This window comes from Mesoplodon densirostris, chromosome 14 (genome assembly GCF_025265405.1).
Source record: "Mesoplodon densirostris isolate mMesDen1 chromosome 14, mMesDen1 primary haplotype, whole genome shotgun sequence".
Lineage (NCBI taxonomy): Eukaryota > Metazoa > Chordata > Mammalia > Artiodactyla > Ziphiidae > Mesoplodon > Mesoplodon densirostris.
This window is the reverse complement of record NC_082674.1, coordinates 22496045-22520294: the sequence shown is the minus strand read 5'-3', so window position 1 is coordinate 22520294 and position 24250 is coordinate 22496045. Positions and strand designations below refer to the sequence as shown.

At 40.9% G+C, this 24250-nt stretch overlaps 1 protein-coding gene across 1 annotated transcript in view; it reads right to left on the bottom strand.

Annotated features, from left to right (window-relative positions):
- BABAM2 (BRISC and BRCA1 A complex member 2) overlaps positions 1 to 24250 on the bottom strand; it is a 454460-nt gene that overhangs the window by 91287 nt on the left and 338923 nt on the right. The window contains exons 8-10 of the mRNA XM_060117521.1: positions 16620 to 16719; positions 13306 to 13376; positions 10447 to 10529 (exon numbers count right to left, since the gene is read on the bottom strand). Coding sequence (XP_059973504.1) covers positions 10447 to 10529; positions 13306 to 13376; positions 16620 to 16719 — 254 coding nt within the window. The remainder of the gene's footprint in view (positions 1 to 10446; positions 10530 to 13305; positions 13377 to 16619; positions 16720 to 24250) is intronic.

Here is a 24250-nt window from a genome sequence, read left to right as displayed (position 1 = left end):
TGAGAGTCTGCCTGCCGATTCAGGGGACACGGGTTCGTGCCCCGGTCCGGGAAGATCCCACATACTGAGGAGCAGCGGGGCCTGTGAGCCATGGCTGCTGAGCCTGCGCGTCCAGAGCCTGTGCTCCACAACGGGAGAGGCCACAACAGTGAGAGGCCCGCGTACCGCAAAAAAAAAAAAAAAAAACTGGCATAGAGATAGATAGCTCATATTGTAAATGAGATAATTAAAAGCACTTTATAACTGTAAGGTGGTATACTAACGTAAGAGGTTGTCTTCTATAGGCCCATGGGTGAAGCGATGTTTTCAACGATTTCACCCCTTACTTTTTTTTTTTTTTTGGCAAGTGGTGCAGCTTGCCACCACTCCCACTTGTCTTAGAACCTGGGCTACCCCACATCTATGTTGCCTCTTTGGCTGTAGGTTTGCATGGACTTTGTATAAGGAACCATTATAACTGATCACATTACTATGTCTAAACAGGTTAAATCTAGTTTTTGATAATCAGGAAGTGGTAATTCTATTGTTTGTTTCGTTATTTTTATTTTATTTTTTTTGTGGTACGCGGGCCTCTCACTGCTGTGACCTCTCCTGTTGCGGAGCACAGGCTCCGGACGTGCAGGCCCAGTGGCCATGGCTCATGGGCCCAGCCGCTCCACGGCATGTGGGATCCTCGCGGACTGGGGCATGAACCCGTGTCCCCTGCATTGGCAGGCGGACTCTCAACCACTGCGCCACCAGGGAAGCCCTCGTTATTGTTTTTTGTTTTTATCCCCAATCTTCATTTTAAAAAAATTGAACTATAGTTGATTTACAATATTGTGTTAGTTTCAGGTTTATAGCAAAGTGATTCAGATATATATATATTCTTTTTTACATTCTTTTCCATTATAGGTTATTACAAGATATTGAATATAGTTCCCTGTGCTATACAGTAAAAATCCTTGTTCATCTATTTTATATATAATGGTGTGTATCTGTTAATCCCATACTCCTAATTTCTCCCTCCCCCCCTTTCCCCTTTGGTAACCATAAGTTTGTATTCTATGTCTGTGAGTCTGTTTGTAAATATGTTCATTTATATTATTTTTTAGATTCCACATATAAGTGATATCATATAATATTTGTCTTTCTCTGTCTGACTTACTTCACTTAGTATGATAATCTCTAGGTCCATCCATGTTGCTGCAAATAGCAATATTTCATTCTTTTTTATGGCTGAGTAATATTCCATTGTATATGTATACCATATCTTCTTTATCCATGAATCTGCTGATGGCCACCTAGGTTCCTTCCCTGTCTTGGCTATTGTAAATAGCACTGTTGTGAACACTGGGGTGCATGTATCTTTTGGAAATAAGAGTTTCCGTCTTTTCTGGATATATGCCCAGTAATGGGATGGCTGGATCATATGGTAACTCTATTTTGAGTTTTTTAAGGAACTTCCATGCTGTCTTCTATAGTGGCTGCAGGAGCTGATAATTCCTTAATTAAGCCACTTATTTTTCTCTTTCTATGGCCACAGAGTGAAACCCTACTTGAGCCAATATATTTGTGCCACTGGACAGGGGATCACAGCTAGACAAACTGTCACCATCACTGAGGAGTGACGCTAGCTTCATGCCTCACTGCCTTCAGATCAGTAATGTCTTTGGTGAGATGTCCACTTGCATTCCTGGGAGATGAGAGAGTATATGCATATCTCCCAGTGCATGGATGGTCACTGACCCTCTACGTTTGTTCCTGGGACTTACAGTTCTCTGTGAAACTCCAAAGGCTTTTGACATTCATCACATACGTGGGGATACTGCCAACCAATGACCTGAAGCATTATAGTAATATCGTTTACTAGCTCATAGGCTCTGGAGTCAGTTCCTGGATTTAAATCCTTCCTCTGTCACAGTGAATACATTTACTCTTTCTGTGCCACAGTTTTGTCATTTGTAAAATGGGGCACTACTAGTAATTATCCTCAGAAGGATGTTGTGAGGAAGAATAACAATATATATACGCAAGGTACTGAGAACAACTTCTAGAGCATGGTATACACTTAATATCTGTTAACTATTGTTACTGTAACTATTATCTTCAACAACAGCAAAAGTTTTACAGCCAAAATAATGCACATGTTTCAATAATACTTTAAAATTGATTTTAAGAAAAGGTTATACTGAATGAGATTGATATTATAAAAGTTACTCTTTGTAAACAGCTTCCTTTCTTTTATTGAGTGAGGTGCCTTCTTGGGTTACAATCTGTTAATTTCAAAGCCACTGCATATGTTTTTAAGTCAAAATCACTGAGTATTCATGACCTTTCTTTAATCAGATAAACTCACTTTAGCAACTACTTTACTCCAACAATTACAGTTGAAAAGAATAATATAACATATATAAGAGGGCATCTGGTATTGTGTATCTGATTTACAACCTCTTTCCTTACAAGAACTCCTTTGAGGTCACTGAAAAGGTCTCACAAGGTATTAGAATGAAGAGAATATTCCCAATGAAAATTAATGAAATGAATTCTCAAACCAGGGTCAGAAATTACAAAAAAAAGACTTTCTGGAAGTAGACTCTAAACATGAAACAGAAGTCTCAATTTGAATCAAAATAGTGACAGTGGTTGCTAAAGGACTGGAGCTATTTGAGCTGTAAACCTTGAAGAGGGTGTGTTTGTGTGTGTAATCAAAAGACGAAAACCACTTTGCCCAGCAGAGCTAACCACTTTCAAGGAAGTCTAGGATAAAAATTAACCCAAATGTTTAAAGTATCTAAAATACCCATAGTTCTCTTAATCAAAGCAAAAAGGCATTTTGCATTAGAAAGTAGATTTTCTTTTATCTTTTTCTATATTTTTAAATCATTTTGAACAGTACAGAGAACCGACTGGTTTCACTTTTTGTTCATAATCAATTTTAGTTCCTGTTGCTTTGATAGTTATTATTACTACTAAAATGATAAAATTAAATCACAAAGATTTACATATTCCTGATCTGAGGTAAATATATTAATTCTAAAATAATATCACACTTTTTATAAATCTGGCTTGAAATGAATTCTAATGCATATCATTGTGGTTCCTAATTTTAATCACTTTGTTGATTCTGATTTACTCTTCAAATCTATTTATTTATATAAAAATGAGATCTGTATCCAAAAAGCAAGCAGGTTTGGGAAACCACACAGTTTTGGTTTTACTGAATTATCTAGTAGCCATCTTGTTTGTTGCTGCTAAATATTCTACAAGACATTGTTTCCGTGGCAAAGAGATGAGTTCACACCACTTTGCTCAGGAGCTGAGTGGCTGTCAATTTCACAGCTTTGCTTTGAGTGGTGAAACGACAGTGACACATCAATGCAAATAATTTCCTTGGTTATACTAGCAATCACACAGCCTGACACAATCAGAGCTTGGAAGGGGCATTTGCAACAATAAACAGAAGGCTCTGATTTTTACTTAAAATTTCAAAAGCTGTCCTGATTTCTAGCTTATTGGCCTTGATTACAGGCCTATGAGGAAAGAATTATTTAAATGACTAGCGGAATTAGTCTGCAGTTGTCAATTTCCTCTAGCTTTCAAAAAAAAAAAAAAAAAAAAAGTCTTACCAGAAACTGAGCTCTCTGTAAAGCAAAATTACTGTTTTCTGGACTAATGTAAGCTTAAAACTAATGAATGACCAAATGAGTGGAAAGAGAGACAGATAAGGACAAATACCAAAAGAAGTATATTAGGGAATCTGTGTGAACTTTAATTATTGAAAATAAAGAAAAAAAAATCAGAGTAAGAAACTCATCATCTGCTAGAACAAATAAACCCTGCCACCTCCTTCTGCCTCTACTATAACAACTGTGAAATGGAGTAACAGAGCATTCAAAGTCCTACTAAGACCTACCTGAAATAACGGACAGAGCAAAATACAATGAAAATTATTTTCTTCTTTAATTTCTTTTGAAAATATAAGATTGTCTATAACTAACAGAAAAAGCTGTGTTGTTGTATTTACATGATGACATATATAGATATAACATATATGAAAATAATAGCACAAACAAGGGGGAGAAGGAGGAGCAAAGCTGTTATATTTTACCAGAATTAAGTCACTATTAAACTGAAGTAGACTGTGTTAAGTTAAAGACAGATACTGCAATCTCTAGAACAAACTACTAAGAAAAAAAAAAGATAGCTAAAATATCAACAAAGAAAATAAGATGGTACACTAAAAACATTTGTTTGACACAAAATGAGGCAGTAAAAGAGAAACAAAAAAGGAATGAGACAAACAGCAAACAATATCAAAATGGCAGGCCCCAATCCAACTATACCAATAATTACATTAAATGTCAATGGATTAAACTCTCTAATAAAACAGCAGAGTTTGTTTAAATGTACACAAAAGCAAAACCCAACCATATGCTGTCTACAAGAGACACACTTTAGATTTAAAGGCATTAAAAAATAAAGGTTGAAAGCAGTGGGCTGGAAAAGGTATACCAAGCAGACAATAAACAAAATAGAGCTGGGATGGGTTATTAATATCAGATGAAATAGACTTTAAGACAAGAAATATCTAGAGACAAAAAGGAACATTCCATAACAATAAAGGGGTCAATACGTCAGAAGATATAACAATTATAAACGTACGTGTACCTAAGAACAAAACTGACAGAACTGGAAGGAGAAATAATCCTTCCTGCATTTGTTAGTAGTAGCTACCTTCCTCAACCAAAGGCTTTCCCCAGTTCCTGCCAGGAAACCCTTTCCTACAGCTACAGCTATAGCTCCTTCCAGCTTCTGGTAACCACACTCCCCTCTTGCCCATGCAGTCCTAGGAAAGGTAAAGACTCGCTGCGGCTGCTACCATCCTTTCTGGTTTTCTTTAACACAGTCCTTCCATTGAATTCTCCCTAGTTACCTGTATGATGTGCCATCTGTTTTCTGATGGAATCTTGACCTATATCTAAACTCCTCTCCTTGATTTGAAAGAGACTAGTAGTTTCTTACTAAATAGGATTCTCTCTTTCTCACTCAAGTTAAAAGAACTCTGATTTTTAGTTGGGCATTTGCTGCCCCAGAAAAAGAACTACATTTCCCAGTCTGCCCTAGCACACCTGCTGAGGCCTTATGAACTAAGTTCTAGAACGATGACATGTAATTGGAAGTGGTGCATGAGACTTCTTCAAAGTCTCATTAAATGAGAAGGTTTGTACCTTCCTTCCATCTTTTCTCTATTCTCTTACTTGGATTGTGACAGCTGGAGCTCCAACAGCTTTTTTGGCCTATACGCAAGAAAGTCACACCCAAGGGATGATGCAGTATAAAGCTTCAAGGAACCTGGGTCCCATGTGACCTTTGGATATGTCATTCCAGCCCTGGACTGCTTCCTTATACACAAGAAAGAAATACACTTCTATCTTGCTTAAACCATTGTTTTTCAAGTGTTTTATTACCACTCCATCCTGACATACATGGCCTGGGAGGCACTATCTTATCTGGTCCTGACTCTCTTTCTAACCTCTCTCATGTGACTCTCTTTGCTCACTGTGCTCCAGTCACACTGGCTCATGCAAAGCCCTTTGCTAACTTTTGTAGCTCTTTGTACAAGAGGACTTTCTTTCCCCTGAAATCTCTTCACTGAATCTGAATGGCTGCTCATTAAGGTCTCAGCTGAAATGTCAGCTCCTATGAGAAGGCTTCCCTGACCATCCTAACAACAGCTCCCCTCTTAGCCTCTTTCAAAGCCCTCTGTTTTGTTCCATTATGGTATTTGTCACCATCTGTAACATATATTTGTTAGTTTACTTCTTTATTGTCTGTCTCTCTCATTAGACTCCATTAGGGACAGTGTCTCTCTTTCTAATTCTCTCTTATATATATAACATATGAAGTTTTCTCTGTGTCACATATTACTTTATGCCTTGCATACATTAAGCAAGCTTCGAGAATATTTGTTTGTAAAAATGTGTATCAGTGTACCACACCTTTATCTGATCTCTTTTCTCATTAACTAGATCAGGGGTTGGCAAACTTCTTTGTAAAGAGTCAAAGGGGAAATATTTTAGGCTACACCATTTTTGTTGCATATTCTTTTCTTTCTCCTAACAATTTTTTTTTTTTTTTTTTTTTTTTTTGGCGGTACGCGGGCCTCTCACTGCTGTGGCCTCTCCCGTTGCGGAGCACAGGTTCTGGATGCGCAGGCTCAGCGGCCATGGCTCATGGGCCCAGCCGATGTGGGATCCTCCCAGACCGGGGCACGAACCTGTGTCCCCTGCAACGGCAGGCAGACGCTCAACCACTGCGCCACCAGGGAACCCCCCCCAACAACTCTTTAAAAACATAAAAACCATTCTTAGCTCAAGGGCCATATAAGAATAGACTCAGGGTGGAGTTTGGCCCATAGGCTGTGGCCAACCAACCCTTGCTCGAGACTCTAAGTGTCTTAAGGTCAAGCCTGAGTTATTTACTTATAACCCCTGGGACCTAGCACAACACTGAGCACACAGCAGGTTCTCAATCAACTCAGAACTCAGGTGAATTGGATTAAATTGATTGGGTTAGGGGTCAAGAAGAGAAGAAATGAGATGGAATATCTAAAATGGTCAGATTTGGTCTAATATGTATTTTGCCAGGGAGATAAGGCCTATGGTCCAGGCTGGATGACTCAAAGGGTCATTTACCAAGGAGTTACAGGTAACTGGAAAAGATCTCAATACCCTCTCCTTCCAAGCAGCAACCCTGTGACCTTAGGCAGCTGCATTCCTTATAGTGCAGCTGACAGGGGCCCATGAAAAACAGCCAATTTTCCCCAGTGGTTGCTTTTGTTCTGTGTTACTGCGCCTTGCTTTCTGGTTCTCTTGTCATCCAGTATTCTGAAAAGCTGCTGCCTTAAAGATAGCATCTACCTCCAGAGGTAAATACAGCTTGGCAAATACAGAATTACCTACATAACCACTACAGATAATTCTTAGATGATGGCCAGGAAACCTTTCTGAAAACAGTTTCTGAATGAAAGCAAGTCCCTGATCCTGCTGTGGTTCCAACTCTTGCGATACGTTGATATGGATGACGGAAAGAAAGAAGGAATAAATGGATGAAAATTCTCCATGGCCAGAGCTCCCACTCCTGCAACTGCCAGAATGCCAGGAAGTTGCAGTGTCTCCTGAGAGATCCCAGAATACGTACAATGTTCTTTCTCCCCTAGGGCATTCTTACTTCCGAACACTCTGGCAAGGTCTGAGGTCACAGCCATCAGCCTCAAGAGAGGAGTGCCTCTTTCCTCTAGCATCCAGAATGCTCAGAATTATTGCCAGCACCCGCCCTCTCGACAAACCTCTTCCCGGGCCTGGGCAGAAGAGAGGGTGGGGGAGAGCAGAGACGTTATCGGGTGTCCTGCCAGGTCTTCGATCTGCACGGAGCAGTGAACCAGCCACACAAGACTGGCTCCATCTCCAGGCGCTTCCTTCTTCCTTTTTCTTGTTCTTGAGATCTCAGAATAATTCAAGGCAATGTTCTATCATTAAGTCTCTGCCACCCCATGTTCAACTCCCATCTTCATGACAAGAAAAAAGGGAATAAGTGGTCCCATGGGGGTTGTAACCAAGCAAGCAGATGCTTCCAAAAGAAGGTAAGTTTCAGATGCTTAACTGTATGACTGAATAAAATGCATTACTTGACCAAGCTTCACTATGATGTTACAAGTCCTACATTTTAGATATAAGAAAGAAGCAAAAGGGTGGAAATAATTTATTTAAAGACAGGCTGTGAGTGAATGATGGAGCAGGAAACAGCATCAGAGTCCCTTGATTCACAGACAAGGTCTTATCTGCCAAAGAGCCGAGAACGTGGGTCATGTCGCTTAGAGCGGAGAGCAAACGGCCTGGGGAGGAAAGGAGTAAGAGCCTAAGGAAACACTTTGGAAAAAGTAAATTAAACAGATCTCGAGGTCCCCGTACCTGTTCTAATGAGTGTCTGGGGGTTCTATGTTTCTGAAGAAGGTAATCAAAACTAAGTGAAGATATGGCTTTAGGACTTAATTTTGCATGTGACAGAGGAAGGTAGAGAAGGGGCTGTAAGAAATAGTGGATACACGGTACTGTGGGGAAAACAGTCTTTGGGGAATAGACCTTCCAAAGGAACAAGAACTGCCGTGACACTGAACGCACTGAGAGGAGGCCCGGCAGGAGCTGAGAGGTGGACGCTCTTTTATCCCTGAACAGCTCTCCGGCCAGGCCCCGCCAGAACAGGCAGCCTTGAGATGCACGTGGAAAACACAGGTGAGAAAGATCAGTGCCAAGGATATCTTTTTTCCCCTTATATCTGATATGATCTGACATCATCTTTTTTGAAAATGGAATCATGGCTAGGAGACCAAAGTAAGTTTCGGGACAAACCGTTGAGATTTCATGCCACTGTGGGATGAAGAAATTAGTTGAAGCAGTCATCTAATTGAGTGTTTGTAACTGTCCTTCTGTGTGTCCTCCCTTCTGCGTCCTTCTCTCACAGCTACTCTGGGAGGCCTCAGACCATAGTCACCACCATTCGTGGCAGGGTACAGCTCCCTATTGCTGAGCTGGGCTAGAGGAAACACACCAGACTAATCCCCCAGGCAGCTGTCCAGGGTCATGAGACACAAACCAAGCATACAGTCAGGATCTGGGGTCAGGTTACCAGGCTAGAAACAGAATCACTGGGATCAAGATGGTGGGGCAAAGTGGACAGAGCAAATAGGAAGTGAGATCTCAGAAAGCAGTTAACACTCAGAACAGAAAACCAAAGCCGTGATAAGGTCAGAATTAAAAGTGAGAGCTGGAAGCAGCAGTAAGAAGTTCAGCTCAGTAGAGCCACAGAAGATGGTGAGCAAAGAGGAGAGTGCCAGGAGGCCTTGACTGTGGGACTTCCTCTTCCACCTGGCCCTGTATTGTAGGTTAAGCTCCATCTGCTGATATCTCCACAGGACTTACCAACCAAATCCCCAGTGACATAAGAGGGAACTAAAACAGAGGGAGGCTTGTCCTAGTGATTTGAACAAGGTCATATAATTAGTTGGAGGCACACCCAAGATGAAAATCTTCACCTCTCCACTCTCTGCTTATCTGTACACATAATTAATATAGAGCAACATGCTTGCATTTTTCAGATGCATTTGAAAAGATGGTCCCAGTGTAAGGCTAGTTATCGAGTAGGAGCTCCGTATGAAGCACTGCATGACAGGTGGTTATCATTGGGAAATACCTTAAACGAGAGGGATAACCAACTTCTTAGAAGTACGTATGGCCAACTCTCAATTACCTCTATGCAGATTATACCGTGGTAAGGTTTTCATTAGAGCTTTCTTCCCTCTACCACTATGGACATTTTTGGGTTTCTTCCCCTACTATCTGTAGATGTGACGTCAGGTAAGACAAATTAAGAACTATTTTAGCCTAAGCAAATCATAACCAAGAAAGTAAAACCGCTGGGAAAGAAAAATCCCCCCAAGTCATTATCTTTACACAGACAGCTTGGCTAAACAGGGCCAAAGCTGTGCATCCTGAAATAGTTTATTAAAGTCTAGGGTAGTTCCATATACTGAGTGAAGTCAACCCAAACCCACTGCTTTTCTGTAACTGGACTCAGGAGGGCTGAAACTTCTGTGCCTTTGGCTTGAAGTCTGGGCATGCTGCATATCAAATTACTAAAGACTAAAGCTCGTAGCTGACTTGCAACTCAAACCTGGCACCATGGGTCACTGGTTCTTATATAACAAAGAAATATACAAAAGAGACTCTAAATGATCCATTAAGCGAAAGCCGGAGCAATGTTTACTGACTGATTAATATAATACAGCAGGAATTTAAATATGCCTACTGTGTGGAAAACACTGAGAAGTCATGTCAGGAATTCATTAAAACACAGTCCCACCTTTAAGATATATATTATATATTACCAACGTTACAGATTTTTTTCACTTAATAAGAATGATAACCAAATGATCAAAGCAATATGTTTTGCGTAATCTTGAAAGTTTTGAGGCCTGAATCTGGAAAGATACTTCAAAAATAGAAATCTCTCTAGGGTAGGGTTTCTTAAATTCAGCGCTACTGACATTGTGGTCTCAATAACTTTTTGTTTTAGGGACCTGTCCTACGCATTGTAGGATGTTTAGCTGCATCTCTGACCTCTACCCACTAATGCCAGTAACAACAACCGCCAGCCCTGGTCCCCTACCCGTCGTGACAAACAAAAATGTTGCCAGACGTTACCAAATGTCCCCAGAGCAGCAAATGATACCTGGTTGAGAACCACTGATCTAGAGATATTTCCTCTTGAAGACCATGCAGTAAATACACTTATGCTAAAGTAAAAGGAACCAAGTCAGGACACTAAGGTTTGTCATATTCATTAGTACATGTGGTTTAGTACATTTTTAAATGTAGGCTGAAAGGCTAATAGCAAAAGTATACTCACTGTGTACAAGAAAACAAAAATCTTTCCACATCAGCAACAGAGTGAGTTTTGTAAAGCCTTCTGCATCATATTCCACGACACCCCTAAGTAATAAAAACATACACACAAACAAAAAACCCTCATAAAAACAAGGTATAAAGGAGATGGAAACAAGTAAAGAATATATTCATAAAGTCAGGGTTATTGAATCCGAGATGCATTTAAGACAAGTGAGTGTTGCCACAGGAAGGATGTGGGATTTGGAATGAAAGCAGCTAGGTTTAAGTTACAGCTTTGCCATTTTACCATCTGTTACAACCCCGGGCAAATCATTTAACCTTTGGAGCCTCAGTTCCCTCATCTGTAAAACAAATCTAATCATATTTGTAAACTTCATCATGGAGTTGTGAAAAACAAGTAAAGTAAACCATAAAATGTTATGCAAATGTTAGTTACTAGTGATGGGCAAAAGGACAAATGAAGAAATCAGGGCAACAATGACCCTATGTCTGTACAGTGATAGTGAAGTCTCACTTTCACTTAGGCACTGAACAGTAACAAGCAGTGACAATATTACTAACTATAGGATTATATACTACTTTCTTCCAAAGTATTTGGAATCCTTTCTCTTGTGGCCCCCTATCCTCCCCACCAGGCTCAAGACGAAGTAGCAATGTTAGCTGGGTGGACACTGGGTTCAGATGGGAGATGCACGCTTCATGTGTCAATGGAGAATAGCCTCTGAGCACGGAAGGGCCTGGAGAGAATTCTGATAGGCTCACCTCCCCCATTTCCCTCAAGAGCTAAGTGCTTAGGGGGTGTTACCATAACGTGCCAGTACTAACCACACAGCGAGGACAAGGATGATGTTCTCTCTTGTCCATACAAGGAGGCCTTTGTTGTCCTTAGAGATGCCTTCATCCTGGCTGAGTCAGGCCAATCAGACCATTAATACTGATGGCCTCCAGGTTTAAGTAGGAAGGAACAGTTGAACTCATTGGGAAGGTAAGGGAACTAAGGCACTGAAGGCTTAGTGATTTGCTCAAAGACTGTTGATACATCACTAAGATCTGCTGACTTAAGTCAACAACTCTGTTCACCAGTCTGTATTTCTTTTAAGGATATGTAATTTACTCAACATTATAACACTGATATCTAAACTTTTTAGATCCTGCATCCCGTAAGCAAAAACAAGCACAGAATCCTTTTGATTACGCATATAGTACAGTATATGGTAGTACTTGTATATCATTTTGTAATTGTATACAAGTACTACTATATTATATGTATAAAAAAACATCAAAATGTACATAAACCGAATGAGATTTAAAAACAAGTGTAAATTCGATTTTCACCCTTCTCGTGAATGCCAATGGAGTGAGGTGGGGCACACACCCCTGAGGTATGTGCACCCTGCTTTGGAGGTCATTGTATTAACGTCTGCATTTTCGATTATATATAAGAAAGATAATCTGACTCAAAAATGAGACTAACGGTGTCATTTATTAACCACTGTTTGTATCATAAGCACTTTCTCAAAATGCTCATAAATAAAGCTGAAAAAAATCTTAAGTATTAGAGACTCACGTGAGAGACAGTCATACTGTTTAGATATTGATACTTCTATTTTGAGGATATGCAAATTTCACTGTGGATAATGAGAAAATTTCTTGAAATTGTTTTGATGAGTCAGAAGTTTTGCTTATAATTATGCCACATTTGTAAAATTATACCCCAGCTTTATTTTTTTTAAGATTTTTTTTGATGCGGACCATTTTTAAAGTCTTTCTTAAAATTGTTTCTGTTTTGTTTTTTTTGGCCTCGAGGCATGTGGGATCCTAGCTCCCCGACAAGGGATCGAACCCACACCCTCTGCACTGGAAAGCAAAGTCCTAACCACTGGGCGGCCAGGGAAGTCCCCCCAACCTTATTCTTGACCTCATCTTCTCTTTCTTATTCCTTTTGCCCTAATTTCTTCATTTACTTATTTAAAATTTTAATACACACACACACACACACACACACACATCCCACTTCTCTGGAATAAGGTGGGAGATAACTAGACCACTAAAACCCTTAGGGCTTAGTCCCCCCAGGTAGGTAGAGTGATCCACCTTTTAAAGAAGACTGTGAGGAAAGTCCATTCCCCAACTAAGCCCTGAGGGGAAGGTTGATAAGGGCTCTCCCATCATTAAGGAAACAGCTGCAGAGCAGCCCACCACAGGCAAAGGAAAGGGCCAGAGCACAGGGAGGGCTGGGAGGAGACGGCCACCCTGGAACTGCAGCTACACACTTCCCTCCTCCCTTGTGGGGCCTTCTTCCAACTCCTAATCCCAAGTGTGAGTCATCGCGATGGTGCCAGACTTCCTTCCTGAATCTCTGTGGCCCTGGGGGGAGTGGCGGTCCTATCAGGAGACCTGAGTCCTGGGAACAGGATCCCAGCCTGGCTTTCTCTCTCTGAGGTGTGTGACTTCCGCTGGGTGCCTGAACTGGCCAAGGTTTCGGGGCTTTCTTCAGTAGAATGTGCCAGCCACTCCTGCCTGCTTCACCTCATGACAGCTCTGTGATGACAGAGGTGAAAGTGCTGTGCAGACGATAAAGAGCCCGAGAAGAAGCAGGCCTTACGCCCACTGTCACTGCAGTGTTTGGGGCTAGTCATGCTGCTGCTCCAGGGAAGATATTTGATTCTACTATTTGCTAAAGAATGCTAAAGAAAAAAGTCTTCCTGGGAGCTTCAGGGTAAGCAACACACCAAGAAGAATCAAAATGGCATTCAGAGGTATCATAGGGAGGAACTGCTATTTTCTTAATCAAGCCCTTATATTAGGGTCATCAGGACGGGAGTGCGTCATTGATTCGTGGTTTAAACAAAGAACTTACGTGCCAAAATGACTGAGAAAAGCAGCAATATACTCTCTTCTTTTGTGATATCCTTGAATCACATACTGCACCTGGAATAGGAACCCAAGCTGAGAAGTGGAGTAGGAAATCATTAAACATTTTATTATGTAGAATTTCAAAGATTCAGAGAGGTAGAAAGAATAGCAAACTGAACACCCATATTCCCACACCTATATTCAACAACTGTGAATATTTTGTCTAGTTGCTTTATCCAGCCATCTACCTACCTATCAACCTGTCAATCAATCTTGCTGAAATGTTTCAAAGGAAATTAGAGACATCATGACAGTTTGCCCCTAAACACGTCAGCATGCATCTCCAAAAAACAAGACATTTTCCTGCATAACCACACTACTGTCATCATACCAAATTTAGTAATCATTCTCTGAATTCATTTAGTATGCTGTCCATTTTCAAAACTTCCCAATTGTCCCCAAAACATTTTTGAAAAAAGCAGGGTGTAAACAGGGATCAGGCATTTAATTTAGAAAGTCTTTTACTATAGTAAAAGTAGTACTTCCTGGGGTGTGGATGTGTGTATATAATATTGACTTTCCAAAGAGACTGGGCTAGTTGTCTTTTTTTTTTTTTTTTTTTTTTTTCTTTTTGCAGTATGCGGGCCTCTCACTGTCGTGGCCTCTCCCGTTGCGGAGCACAGGCTCCGGATGCGCAGGCCCAGCGGCCATGGCTCACGGGCCCAGCCGCTCCGCGGCATATGGGATCCTCCCGGATTGGGGCACGAACCCGTATCCCCTGCATCGGCAGGCGGACTCTCAACCACTGCGCCACCAGGGAGGCCCTGGGCTAGTTGTCTTATTCTGTATTCTCGATTCTCTGATTGTTTCCTTCCGTTTTTCTCTACCTTCTGTATTTCCTAAAATTGGAAGTTAGAGCTAAAGGTGTGACTAGATTCAGGTTAAATATTTTGGGCAAGAAAACTTCCTAGGTGATACTGAGTTTGATCATTGGTTAAGGTGACACCAGCCAGACCACTCTACTGTAAGGGGATGTTTCCCCTCTGCCATAGTGAGTAATCCAGGGGTACACCCCTCAAAGCATGGGAAGATCTAGTTCCCATGAACCTTTTACTTAATGGTTTTAGTATCTGTTGGAGATCCTTGTCTGAATCAATTACTTCACTAGGGCCTGAAAAAAATGGTGATTTTTGTATTCTCTCATTCCGTCTGCATTTATCAGCTGGAATTCTCTATAAAGAAGAGCTTCCTCTCAGCAAATGGGTCTATTTGGTTATCTTGAACACAACGCCTATTGAAAAGGCACAGTAATGCTCCATCCTTTCTTTTTAAGCTCATAACATTCAGAATAAGGAGTGTTACAACAGGAGATTTTATTTTGCCTTTTTATATTTCCTTGCTATCACCAAATGACAGTTTCTATAAAAAATTTGTGAACTCATTAAGCTAGGCATCTGAAAGTTAGTCATTTACCCATCAGCTTCTAACACAAAAATACATTCCTTATGAAATGTCTTCATAATGGGTGAAAGAAACAGGGGGAGAAAAAGACCCCCCAAATTGTTTATACTGGCTGTAGTCACACTGAGTTTCCATGGATAACAAAAGCTCGAGATAAAGTGCTTGAAATAACCTTGACACAATTGGTACTGATAGCCATTTGTACCCTTTAAAAGTAAAACAATTCTATTTATATAACAGGGGTTTTATGTCAATTTATAAAAACAGTGCTTGCTTTGCAGGCTTAATGCAGGATCAGAAATGTTATTTTGGGAAAAGAAAAACAGATGATAAGTTTGCTTAAGTGGCTTTGTTTAAAAAGGGGATGAAAACAGTTCTGTATACTTGATTTTAAAAACAGAAAACCATTCTAACAGAAACCCACAACAAAACTGGCTATAAAGATAGATTCCAATGTAATTATGGAAATTCATTTGAAGAGATTGTTTCTAAAAGCAGCCCATACTGTCCTCGTTTGTGGCAAGGAGAAGAACATCAATTTTAAAAGACAAGCAAAATTAATGAAAGGGAACCAGATAAGAAAAACTGACTAAGTCTTGTATTTCTGGGAAAATGGTATTATAATTTTTTTGAGGAAAATGTATGACTAGAAATTAATCTCAATTGGAGAGCTTTAAAAAGGCTTTTCTTCTTGGTTCTGGAAGACCAAATTTGCATTTTTCTCTATAATACTGGGATATCTAGATTTGAAGGCAGTGCAAAGTCTCCCAGTGTAAATAAGAAATCTGTCCTCTGATCGGTTTTGTAGGAGGGCAGTGGCTGGGGGAATTTGGTCCAATGAGCAGCAACCACTCTGTGAGAGTTAAATACCCTGGAATCTGTGCCGAGCCCACAGACTGTGGAGTTGCCAGATTTTAGTTTCTCTGACATTTAAAAAATAATACTGAAGCCTTTGAAATATTATTATATTTCTAAAATATTTTCTATATAGAGATGAGCTATCTTTTGAATGAAAGAGACAAACAAAAGATTTATTTTCCAAGCCATTGTGAACAAGTCAACAGGAGCAAAGAAAATAGGATTTTGGGAATTAAGCAAACTGAGTCCACGTGGGAGAAGAAACAAAGTCAGTATTGCTGGCGGATTAATATCTCTGGTTTTTAGCTACATACACTGGCTGGACATTAACAAGCATATTCTATACTTGGTAGAAATAGCTGACAACAACCATTAGTGGAAACTCAGCTACTTGCCAATGTAAGGGCTCATTAACACAGCTAAGAGATGGCTTTAGATAATCTGATGTGCCTGACTGTAAGACAAGCTGACCTGGAAATCCTGCCCCTAGAAGCAGGACTCTGGCAAACTGCTCCTAGACATGACAGGGAGAATCAAGAACCAACTATTAAGAAGTGCAGTACAGAAAAGCAGGAAGAGATAAAAGCAGCTCTACAGAATTACTGTGATATTAACAAGTGGCAAACACACACACACACACACACACACACACACACACATGCATGCAACAGATAATTGGGAAATGAAAGAGTTCAAAAATTTTAAACTGTAAGAAGGTGTAAGATCTAGCAAAAACTTAGGGCATGAAGGAAATTCCAGAAAGAGGAGATGAAGATAAGACTGGAACAGGAGGTCAGAATCCTCAGAAAAGGAAGGAGGGCAAAGAAATCAGGAGAGAAACTGATGAGATGTAATTCAAAGTAGGAAAGGTCGATGTCAGACGGAGGTTGAAACTAAGAGGATGGGGTGGAGAGGACGGTGTGTGCACCATGATGCTGGGTAGATGACACTGGAGGAAGGAGCCTCACAAGGTGGGGGAGGCAGAGGACTTGCTTTTACCTTGTTGGTGAGCAGGTGGCACACTTGAGGAACATAATCAATGAGACATCCTCCTCCTGGAAAAGCTGGGATATGAAGAGCCGAGGAGCCGCCAAGTGCACTGAAAGGACAAGAGTACAATGGACACTTCTCTCAGGGCTCAGGCAGTTTAAGTGACACCCCAAACAGACCTGGCTTCTCGTGTCCACCTCTGCCCACCAACTGCCTGAGATAATGATGATGGTTAAAGGGGCTTCCCTTTATGACTACATTTCCACATATATTTTATCCATTTTGTTAAAACAACATGTTCATGTTACACATGACTAAAAACTAACGATTAACGACAACTCCTGATCCTATCACACAACAGTACAAATTAGCAAATTTTGATTGGCACGGGTAAATGTCTTACCAACATTAATGGATTGTACCTGTTACTGAAACACAGACTTTTATACTCTTGATTATGCCCAGTTCATAATTGCGCTGAGCAAAGGTAAGTCATTCATTAAACTGAACAAAACTGAACTGACACAACGGTGTAATAGTGTACCAAAGGGACTAGTTCTGCAGCTCACCGGCTTTGTTGCCTTGGGCAGCCTCCTTGGGCCTTAGTTTCCTCATTACTAGTGTGAGGCAGGTGGTCTAGGACAGGGGATGCAAAAGCCTGGGGTCTACCCAGCCCAGGCAGAGGTTTTGTAAATGAGTGGAGAGAACGAGGTGGGGACTCTCGAAGGAACTGGGGATTTTGTGCACAGTGGGAAGGGCTCTCACTGATCCGCACCAGCTATCTCTGACATGTAGGAATACAAGCCTGGTCTTACCAGATCCTAATTTTTCAAGTGAAGCCAGAAATCCAGATGATTTAATCTCTCAATTTTTAACTGGTGGCAATTAATTAAACATTTTCTGAAACACCGGGGTCCCGTGTCTGTGGGTCAATATGGGTAGGAAGTGTGTAACTAATCCCAGTAAACACTGATATTCAATTCATCTAAACAAGAAGGTACAGTCAAAAATCATCAATCCAAACACTAAGACACTGTTGATTCAAAAACATTTTCCAGAACTTTCCTGGAGATTCTCTTTTCAGTTTAATTAACCAGCGTAAGATTATTAAAAAAAATTGTTCAGAACCGTATAGCATGCATTTTGTATATCATCCTTAATCTTGATTTCATCTTCTTTCCTACTCTCACTTTCCTTCGGTCTTGATTTGTTTTTCTTATTTGAATTTTACTTTAACGTATATATTTCTGTAAGCCTCTTAAAGCCTCTCTGTAAGACAACGGGATATAAAAAGACCCCTAAAATCTCTTAATGTTGTGATTATTCATTATCCAAGTCCCCATAGTAACGAGGTTGTAAGTGGAAGCAAAACATTTCACAACAGTAACAGTCTAGAAAATCATTCTCAAATAGTGTAGAGCAGATTGACTCAGTCTAGAGTTTGTGGTACAAGGAACAATATATGTAACTACTCGAAGGACTCCAGATCCAGCCTGTCTCCCTACTGACTACAGATTTCTGAAATTAATTTTTCTGGTAAAAATGAATATTATGTTTATTTATTTACAGGAATGAGAAATCCCAAGAAACAAATAAAATTCCAGGTGGTGTGAGCAACTCAGTATGGAGTGGAAGTATTCGCTGTTGACTTATCCTACTCAGATGGTAATTAAAAAGCACAATAACTGACAACTGAGAAAATTCTGTGACAGCGTTTGACTAAGTATGACATTAATATGTCATGTACACCCTGCAACTGCACAGAATCAGCAAGAACATAATTTCCATTTGCTACTCTCAGAGTAGACACTGGATGAGATTTAGCCTCAACTCTGAAGAAGGCTAGGAAAATTCCTCCGACTTTCTGTGAATGAGGGGAAGGCTTTCTGTCCCCTCTTTTCATGCAAAAGTACACAGAGGGCACACTTCTCACTGGAAGTGTCTAATGGTTCCATTAGGATGGAGAACGGATTAAGAAGAAAATTCTATAGTACAAGAAAAATAAATCCAGTATTTACAGCCTGTGGTTCTTGGAATATCTGCATAACAGAGAATACCAAGATCCAGGCTTCTCATAGGTTGCTTAGAGGAACAATCCTTAACATAATAAAATTAAAAAAAAATTCGGACAGTTCTCTAGAATTGATAGTAATGGCCTTCGACCTGTAAATAGTATTACAGGATAAGTTCTTAATCATTCACTAAATTGAATACAAGGAGTGAAAACAGCAGTGTGGGTAATCCTCTCAACTTGAAACTCTCTCTCTGCCTCTGAAATACAGCCATTAAACAAGAATTACCTATAATAATAGAAAGAAGCAGAGGTATGGAGAAATCCAAAGACCAGCTGCTCTGCTGCCAGGCCCATCTCTCTGCACTCTGCTTCTGTGACTATCAAGAACTAACCCTTGTTGCTAGGTGCCTTCTCATTATCTAATTTAATCCTCTCCACAATTCAACGAGGTGGGAATTATCACTGAGATTTTACAAGTGAAGGAATTGAGGCTCAGAGGGCAGAAGAAATTTCCCTGGGTTCACACAACTAGGAAGTGGTAAAGCCAGGATCTGAACTCAGGGAAGCCTGTTGCCAGAGTCCAGGCTGTTGTTACTGCTGAATTATGTGCCTCCCTGAGAGCAGGGGGGATTTTAATCTTGAAAGGGCTACAAGGGGACTTCCTGGTGGCGCAGTGGATAAGAATCCACCTGCCAATGCAGGGGACATGGGTTTGATCCCTAGTTTGGGAAGACCCCACATGCCACAAAGCAACTAAGCCCGTGCGCCACAACTACCGAGCCTGCACTCTAGAGCCCACAAGCCACAACTACTGAGCCTGCGTGCCACAACTACTGAAGCTTGTGCACCTAGAGCCCATGCTCTGCAACAAGAGAAGCCACCGCAATGAGAAGCCCGTGCACTGCAACGAAGAGAGCAACCAAGCCCATGCGCCACAACTACTGAAGCCCGCGCACCTAGAGCCTGTGCTCCGCAACAAGAGAAGCCACCGCAGTGAGAAGCCCGCGCACCACAACGAAGAGTAGCCCCAGCTCACCACAACTAGAGAAAGCCTGCACACAGCAGTGAAGACCCAATGCAGCCAAAAATAAATAAAAAATTAAATCTTAGGGAAAAAAAAAGGGCTACAGGGATGGAAAGACGCAGTGGGTATGGCTGGTAAGTGAGCAGGGTCAGGATTCCAGTGAGGCTAAAGGGCTTCTAGAAGCACTCAGACCACCACCGAAGCAGGCACTGTGCTGTACAGCCCATCTCCCCTTACAACTTTCCACAAGGCAGCAGGACAAGCATTCCTCCAGATTTTGTTCACACCTCAGTACTCTCCCACCCCAACCATCAAACAACCGGATTCACTGCCTCTTGGATGTGAGGGACCGACCACTCTGTCATGTCCAGTTGTGAATGACTTAGCTGTGCAGGGGAAGCCTCAGTGTGTGAAGCACTTCGGATACCAACAAGGATAGTTTTAAATGAGAGTTGATTTTTTAAAGGACACTCGCTGCACGCTTTATTTAACTCAGCAGTTTCTCTGCCTGTGAGGGTTCTGAACCTGACTTCCAGCATCACACACTGATAAGTGCCGCTGATTCATGTATAAATATCCGCCTCATTGGTAAATATTTAACAGGCTTGCTATAGCCTGAATGCTGCCCTGATCGTGCTGAATAAACAAAGTCAAGTGCCTTGAAATAAAAGAGCTATTATGTTTTCAAAGTGTGCAAGATGGAGGAGGTAAGGCCTTGTGATCTCGAATCCTTTAATATTCATGAATCAAAAAATACTGGGCTGAGCATGTACAACAGAGAACTCACCCTGTGCAGGGATGCCCGGCCTCACTGAGCCATTCCCAGGAATGCAGGGCTGGCTGGTGAGAAGCAGGGCCTCACTAACTCACTAAGTGGCTGAGTTGGGGCTGGGGAAGGGGTGAGGAGGAGATGAAAGGGACCAATGGCTGTAGACTCTTCTGATCTCTGGAGCGGTGCAGGGAGAAAGCAGGGCTAAAAGGTGGGGAACCAAAATTGGTGTGGCAGGGTCTCAGGCTGAACTTGGGAGAAGAAACAGGTGAAAAGGGCTGCTTTGATGAGAAAGCACCGTCTATCTCTTTATGGACTGTAATGAAACATGAAACTGCCTGATAATTCTTAGAACTGAAACTGAATCTGTGGATAGAAATTAGAAGGACAAGGCCAGAGCTCGAGAAACCTTTCCAACAGTGGAGTTGAACAGACCGAAAGTTAGCCAGAAAAACATTTCCAGGTCTGTCGCCTTGGCTCTAAAAGTCAAATATAAGAACTGTCTATGTACTAACACTATTGTTTCCATGCAAATACAGCTAACTGAGCCCTTGTGGACCTTGCTCTGTCAGCAAATATTCAGAGCGTCTCTAATATTGAAGACTTGGATTGGCTACAGTCAACAGCGTAAAGGAAATATTTTTGAGCATTTTGACATGGAAAAATGCAGGCAGTCAGCCTGTCTGCAAGCTTGACTTGGGACAATAGGGTTTTAACTCATTATGGAATAATAACTCCCTTCTCCCCATGTTGGGCTTTACCTTACTGGCCAAATAAAATGAAGAAAACATGATCTGGCCCTGGAGAAATCGAGAAGGGCCAGTGATTTTCAACTGTAGTTCTTGCTGCTGCCAAGTTCGCTCTCTTTGGTCTTACTCAACTTTCCCATGAGTGCAGCGGGGATAACACTACTCTCAAAAGGACCCATCTTTCTCAAGGGTTAAAGTAACAATTAGAGTTACACTAATATTAAAATAGCACCACGCACTCCAAGAGAGACGTTATTCAAGAATGCCTCTTGTGTGGGTGTTCTATGTCCAGGGTTAGGTCAGAGATGCTTGAATCGGCCTTAGTGTCCCCTTCCACCTTTGAACCGGGTGCTGAGGGAGAGGAAGTTGCCCTGGTTGCCTCCTCCATAGTGTGATTCAGGGGAGTGTTGGAGGGTGAAGCATGGAAATGGGGAACTTCAAGGATGATAGATGGACACCAGCGGCCACTAGGCCCCAAGCTAAGAGACATCTAAAGAAAGGTGAGCCTTCAATTCAATCCAACAAACACGAACTGTATGCCTAAATCTGTTTAAGGACTTGAGTTTTCCATTCTGAATATGTGACTAGGGCACCACTGTTAATTCCTTTCAAGGTAGAGAAATGCCAGGGACCTCAAGAATCTAGGGCACTCTATAATGTTTCCTGGTGGCTTGCCAGGAACGCCATTACAATAAAACAAAAGTCACTGTTATTTATTGAGTATCCACTTTTGCCAGGCACTCTTATAGGCATTTCGTTATCTCTAAACCTCCCAAGGACTCTGCCAGATAGACCTAATTAGCCCAAGTTACAGATGAGGAAACTGAGGTTCTAAGAGTCTAAGTATCTTTTCCAAGATTACTCAGCAAGTAAGTTGCAGAGATAGGCTTGAATCCTAGTCTTTCTGGTTCCAAAGCCTGTGTCCTTCTTCTTTAGAAATTCTTTCATAAGAAGGATGGTGTGGAATTTCTAAAACTCTTACCCCTACTAATCTCTACCTACATACTGAAACAGTAGTATAAGTGGCTGAAATTATCCTCAAAAAGCCTTCATACATGAAATTCATCACCTTCTCATCTCACTTTTTCTTAAGATATCATCTGTCACAAGAAGTTAACTGGGTAGGATAAAAAAAAAATCATACGTAGGTTCTGAAAACCCAAAAGTACATAAACACTACACCATGGAAAGAGTCTGCTTTTTGTTTTTCTTTTTTCCTAACTGGATTTTCTTTTTCCTAGTAAAGCATTTTCTAGAGCTGCTGTTAGCCCTTGTCTCATTTTATAGATTCAACTTGGAGCCATCTTAAGAGTCTCTCCACCACTCAGTTAAACAAAATCAGGGTGTAATTCAAAATGGAAAAAAACTCAATGAATATAACAGGAGAAGAAAATAAAAGATCAGAATGACAAGTTAAGTTTACAAGTAGGAGAAAATTTGGGGAGTCACACTGGATGAGAGGTTCACTGAAGCATCAGTGTGGTCCTGGATGTATTACATTTATGTATCTGATCTAATATTTCCACTAAACATACTTCACAGCATAAAATCAGGTCTTCTTAGAGCACTGTATTCCATTTCTTGCTTCCCATTTTTAGAGGGACATATAAAAATGGAAATGTTCTAAGACAATGATAAGTATGATTAAACACTCAGAAAACGTTCCTATTTGGAGCAAAGTCTAAAGAAGTTGAAATTGTTAAGTTAAATTACTTAGAAGGGTATGGAATTATGAAATAGAGTAATTTAAAAATGTGAAGGCATACTGTATGGATAATTTGAATCAGGTATTCTTTGCTTAGTCACAGTATAAAGAGAGTTTAAAAGGCAATATGAGGGATTTAGTTGGTAAAATGAATTCTCCACAGAATGGAGTAGTGAATAATACCTCCATTTATGAAGTACTATGTATTAGGCACTATACCAAGTGCTTTTCCTATATGATATCCTCTCCTCTTCACATCAATCTCTGAGAGAGGTGCTATCCCATTGTACAGATGAGAAGGCTAGAGCTTACAGAAGCTACATAACCATCTCTGAAGTCATGTAGGTGGTAAAATGGCAGAAGGGCATCTAAATCCAGGTCTCTCTGACCTAAATCTACCCCATGCTCAGGTCTTCAATGATCACTTTTGTGACATCTGGTTCCACATGTGTCAGATCCACCAGGCTCCTCCTGGTTTGGGTGTTTCAGGCAGATACCTGGGCTGACTGAGCCCGTAAGGCTGTTTCCAGGAATATTAATTAAACTTACTTAGGTACCTGAACTGAAGTGGTTAGGGACGTTTTCATTCTAGGCAAATGAAACCCTGGAAGCTCTGAGGGCCAGAGGACTTGATGGACACTATCCAGGAGAGAGGAGGCGAAATGCAAGCAAGGAAACTTTATACTTAAATACAAAAGATGAGAATATTGTAATTACAAACAGAGTCTGTCTAATGACATGAACACTAAGCAAGTTTTTGTTCAGAAATGTGTTTAAGTTTGTTAACATCTCAGAAAAGCCTTTGAGGGACAATCTTAACAGATGTCTACCATCAGGATTCTGTTAGCATATGGAAAAGCTTTTAAAGCCCTGAAAAACAACAAATGAACTTAGCAGATGTTCTATTAGGATTTGGTATGAATCAGGCTCCTGGACTTCAGACTATACTACAAAGCTACAGTAATCAAGACAGTATGGTACTGGCACAAAAACAGAAATATAGATCAATGGAACAGGATAGAAAGCCCAGAGATAAACCCACGCACATGTGGTCACCTTATCTTTGATAAAGGAGGCAAGAGTACACAATGGAGAAAAGACAGCCTCTTCAATAAGTGGTGCTGGGAAAATTGGACAGCTACATGTAAAAGAATGAAATTAGAACACTCCCTAACACCATACACAAAAATAAACTCAAAATGGATTAAAGACCTAAATGTAAGGCCAGACACCATCAAACTCTTAGAGGAAAACATAGGCAGAACACTCTATGACATAAATCACAGAAAGATCCTTTTTGACCCACCTCCTAGAGAAATGGAAATACAAACAAAAGTAAACAAATGGGACCTAACGAAACTTCAAAGCTTTTGCACAGC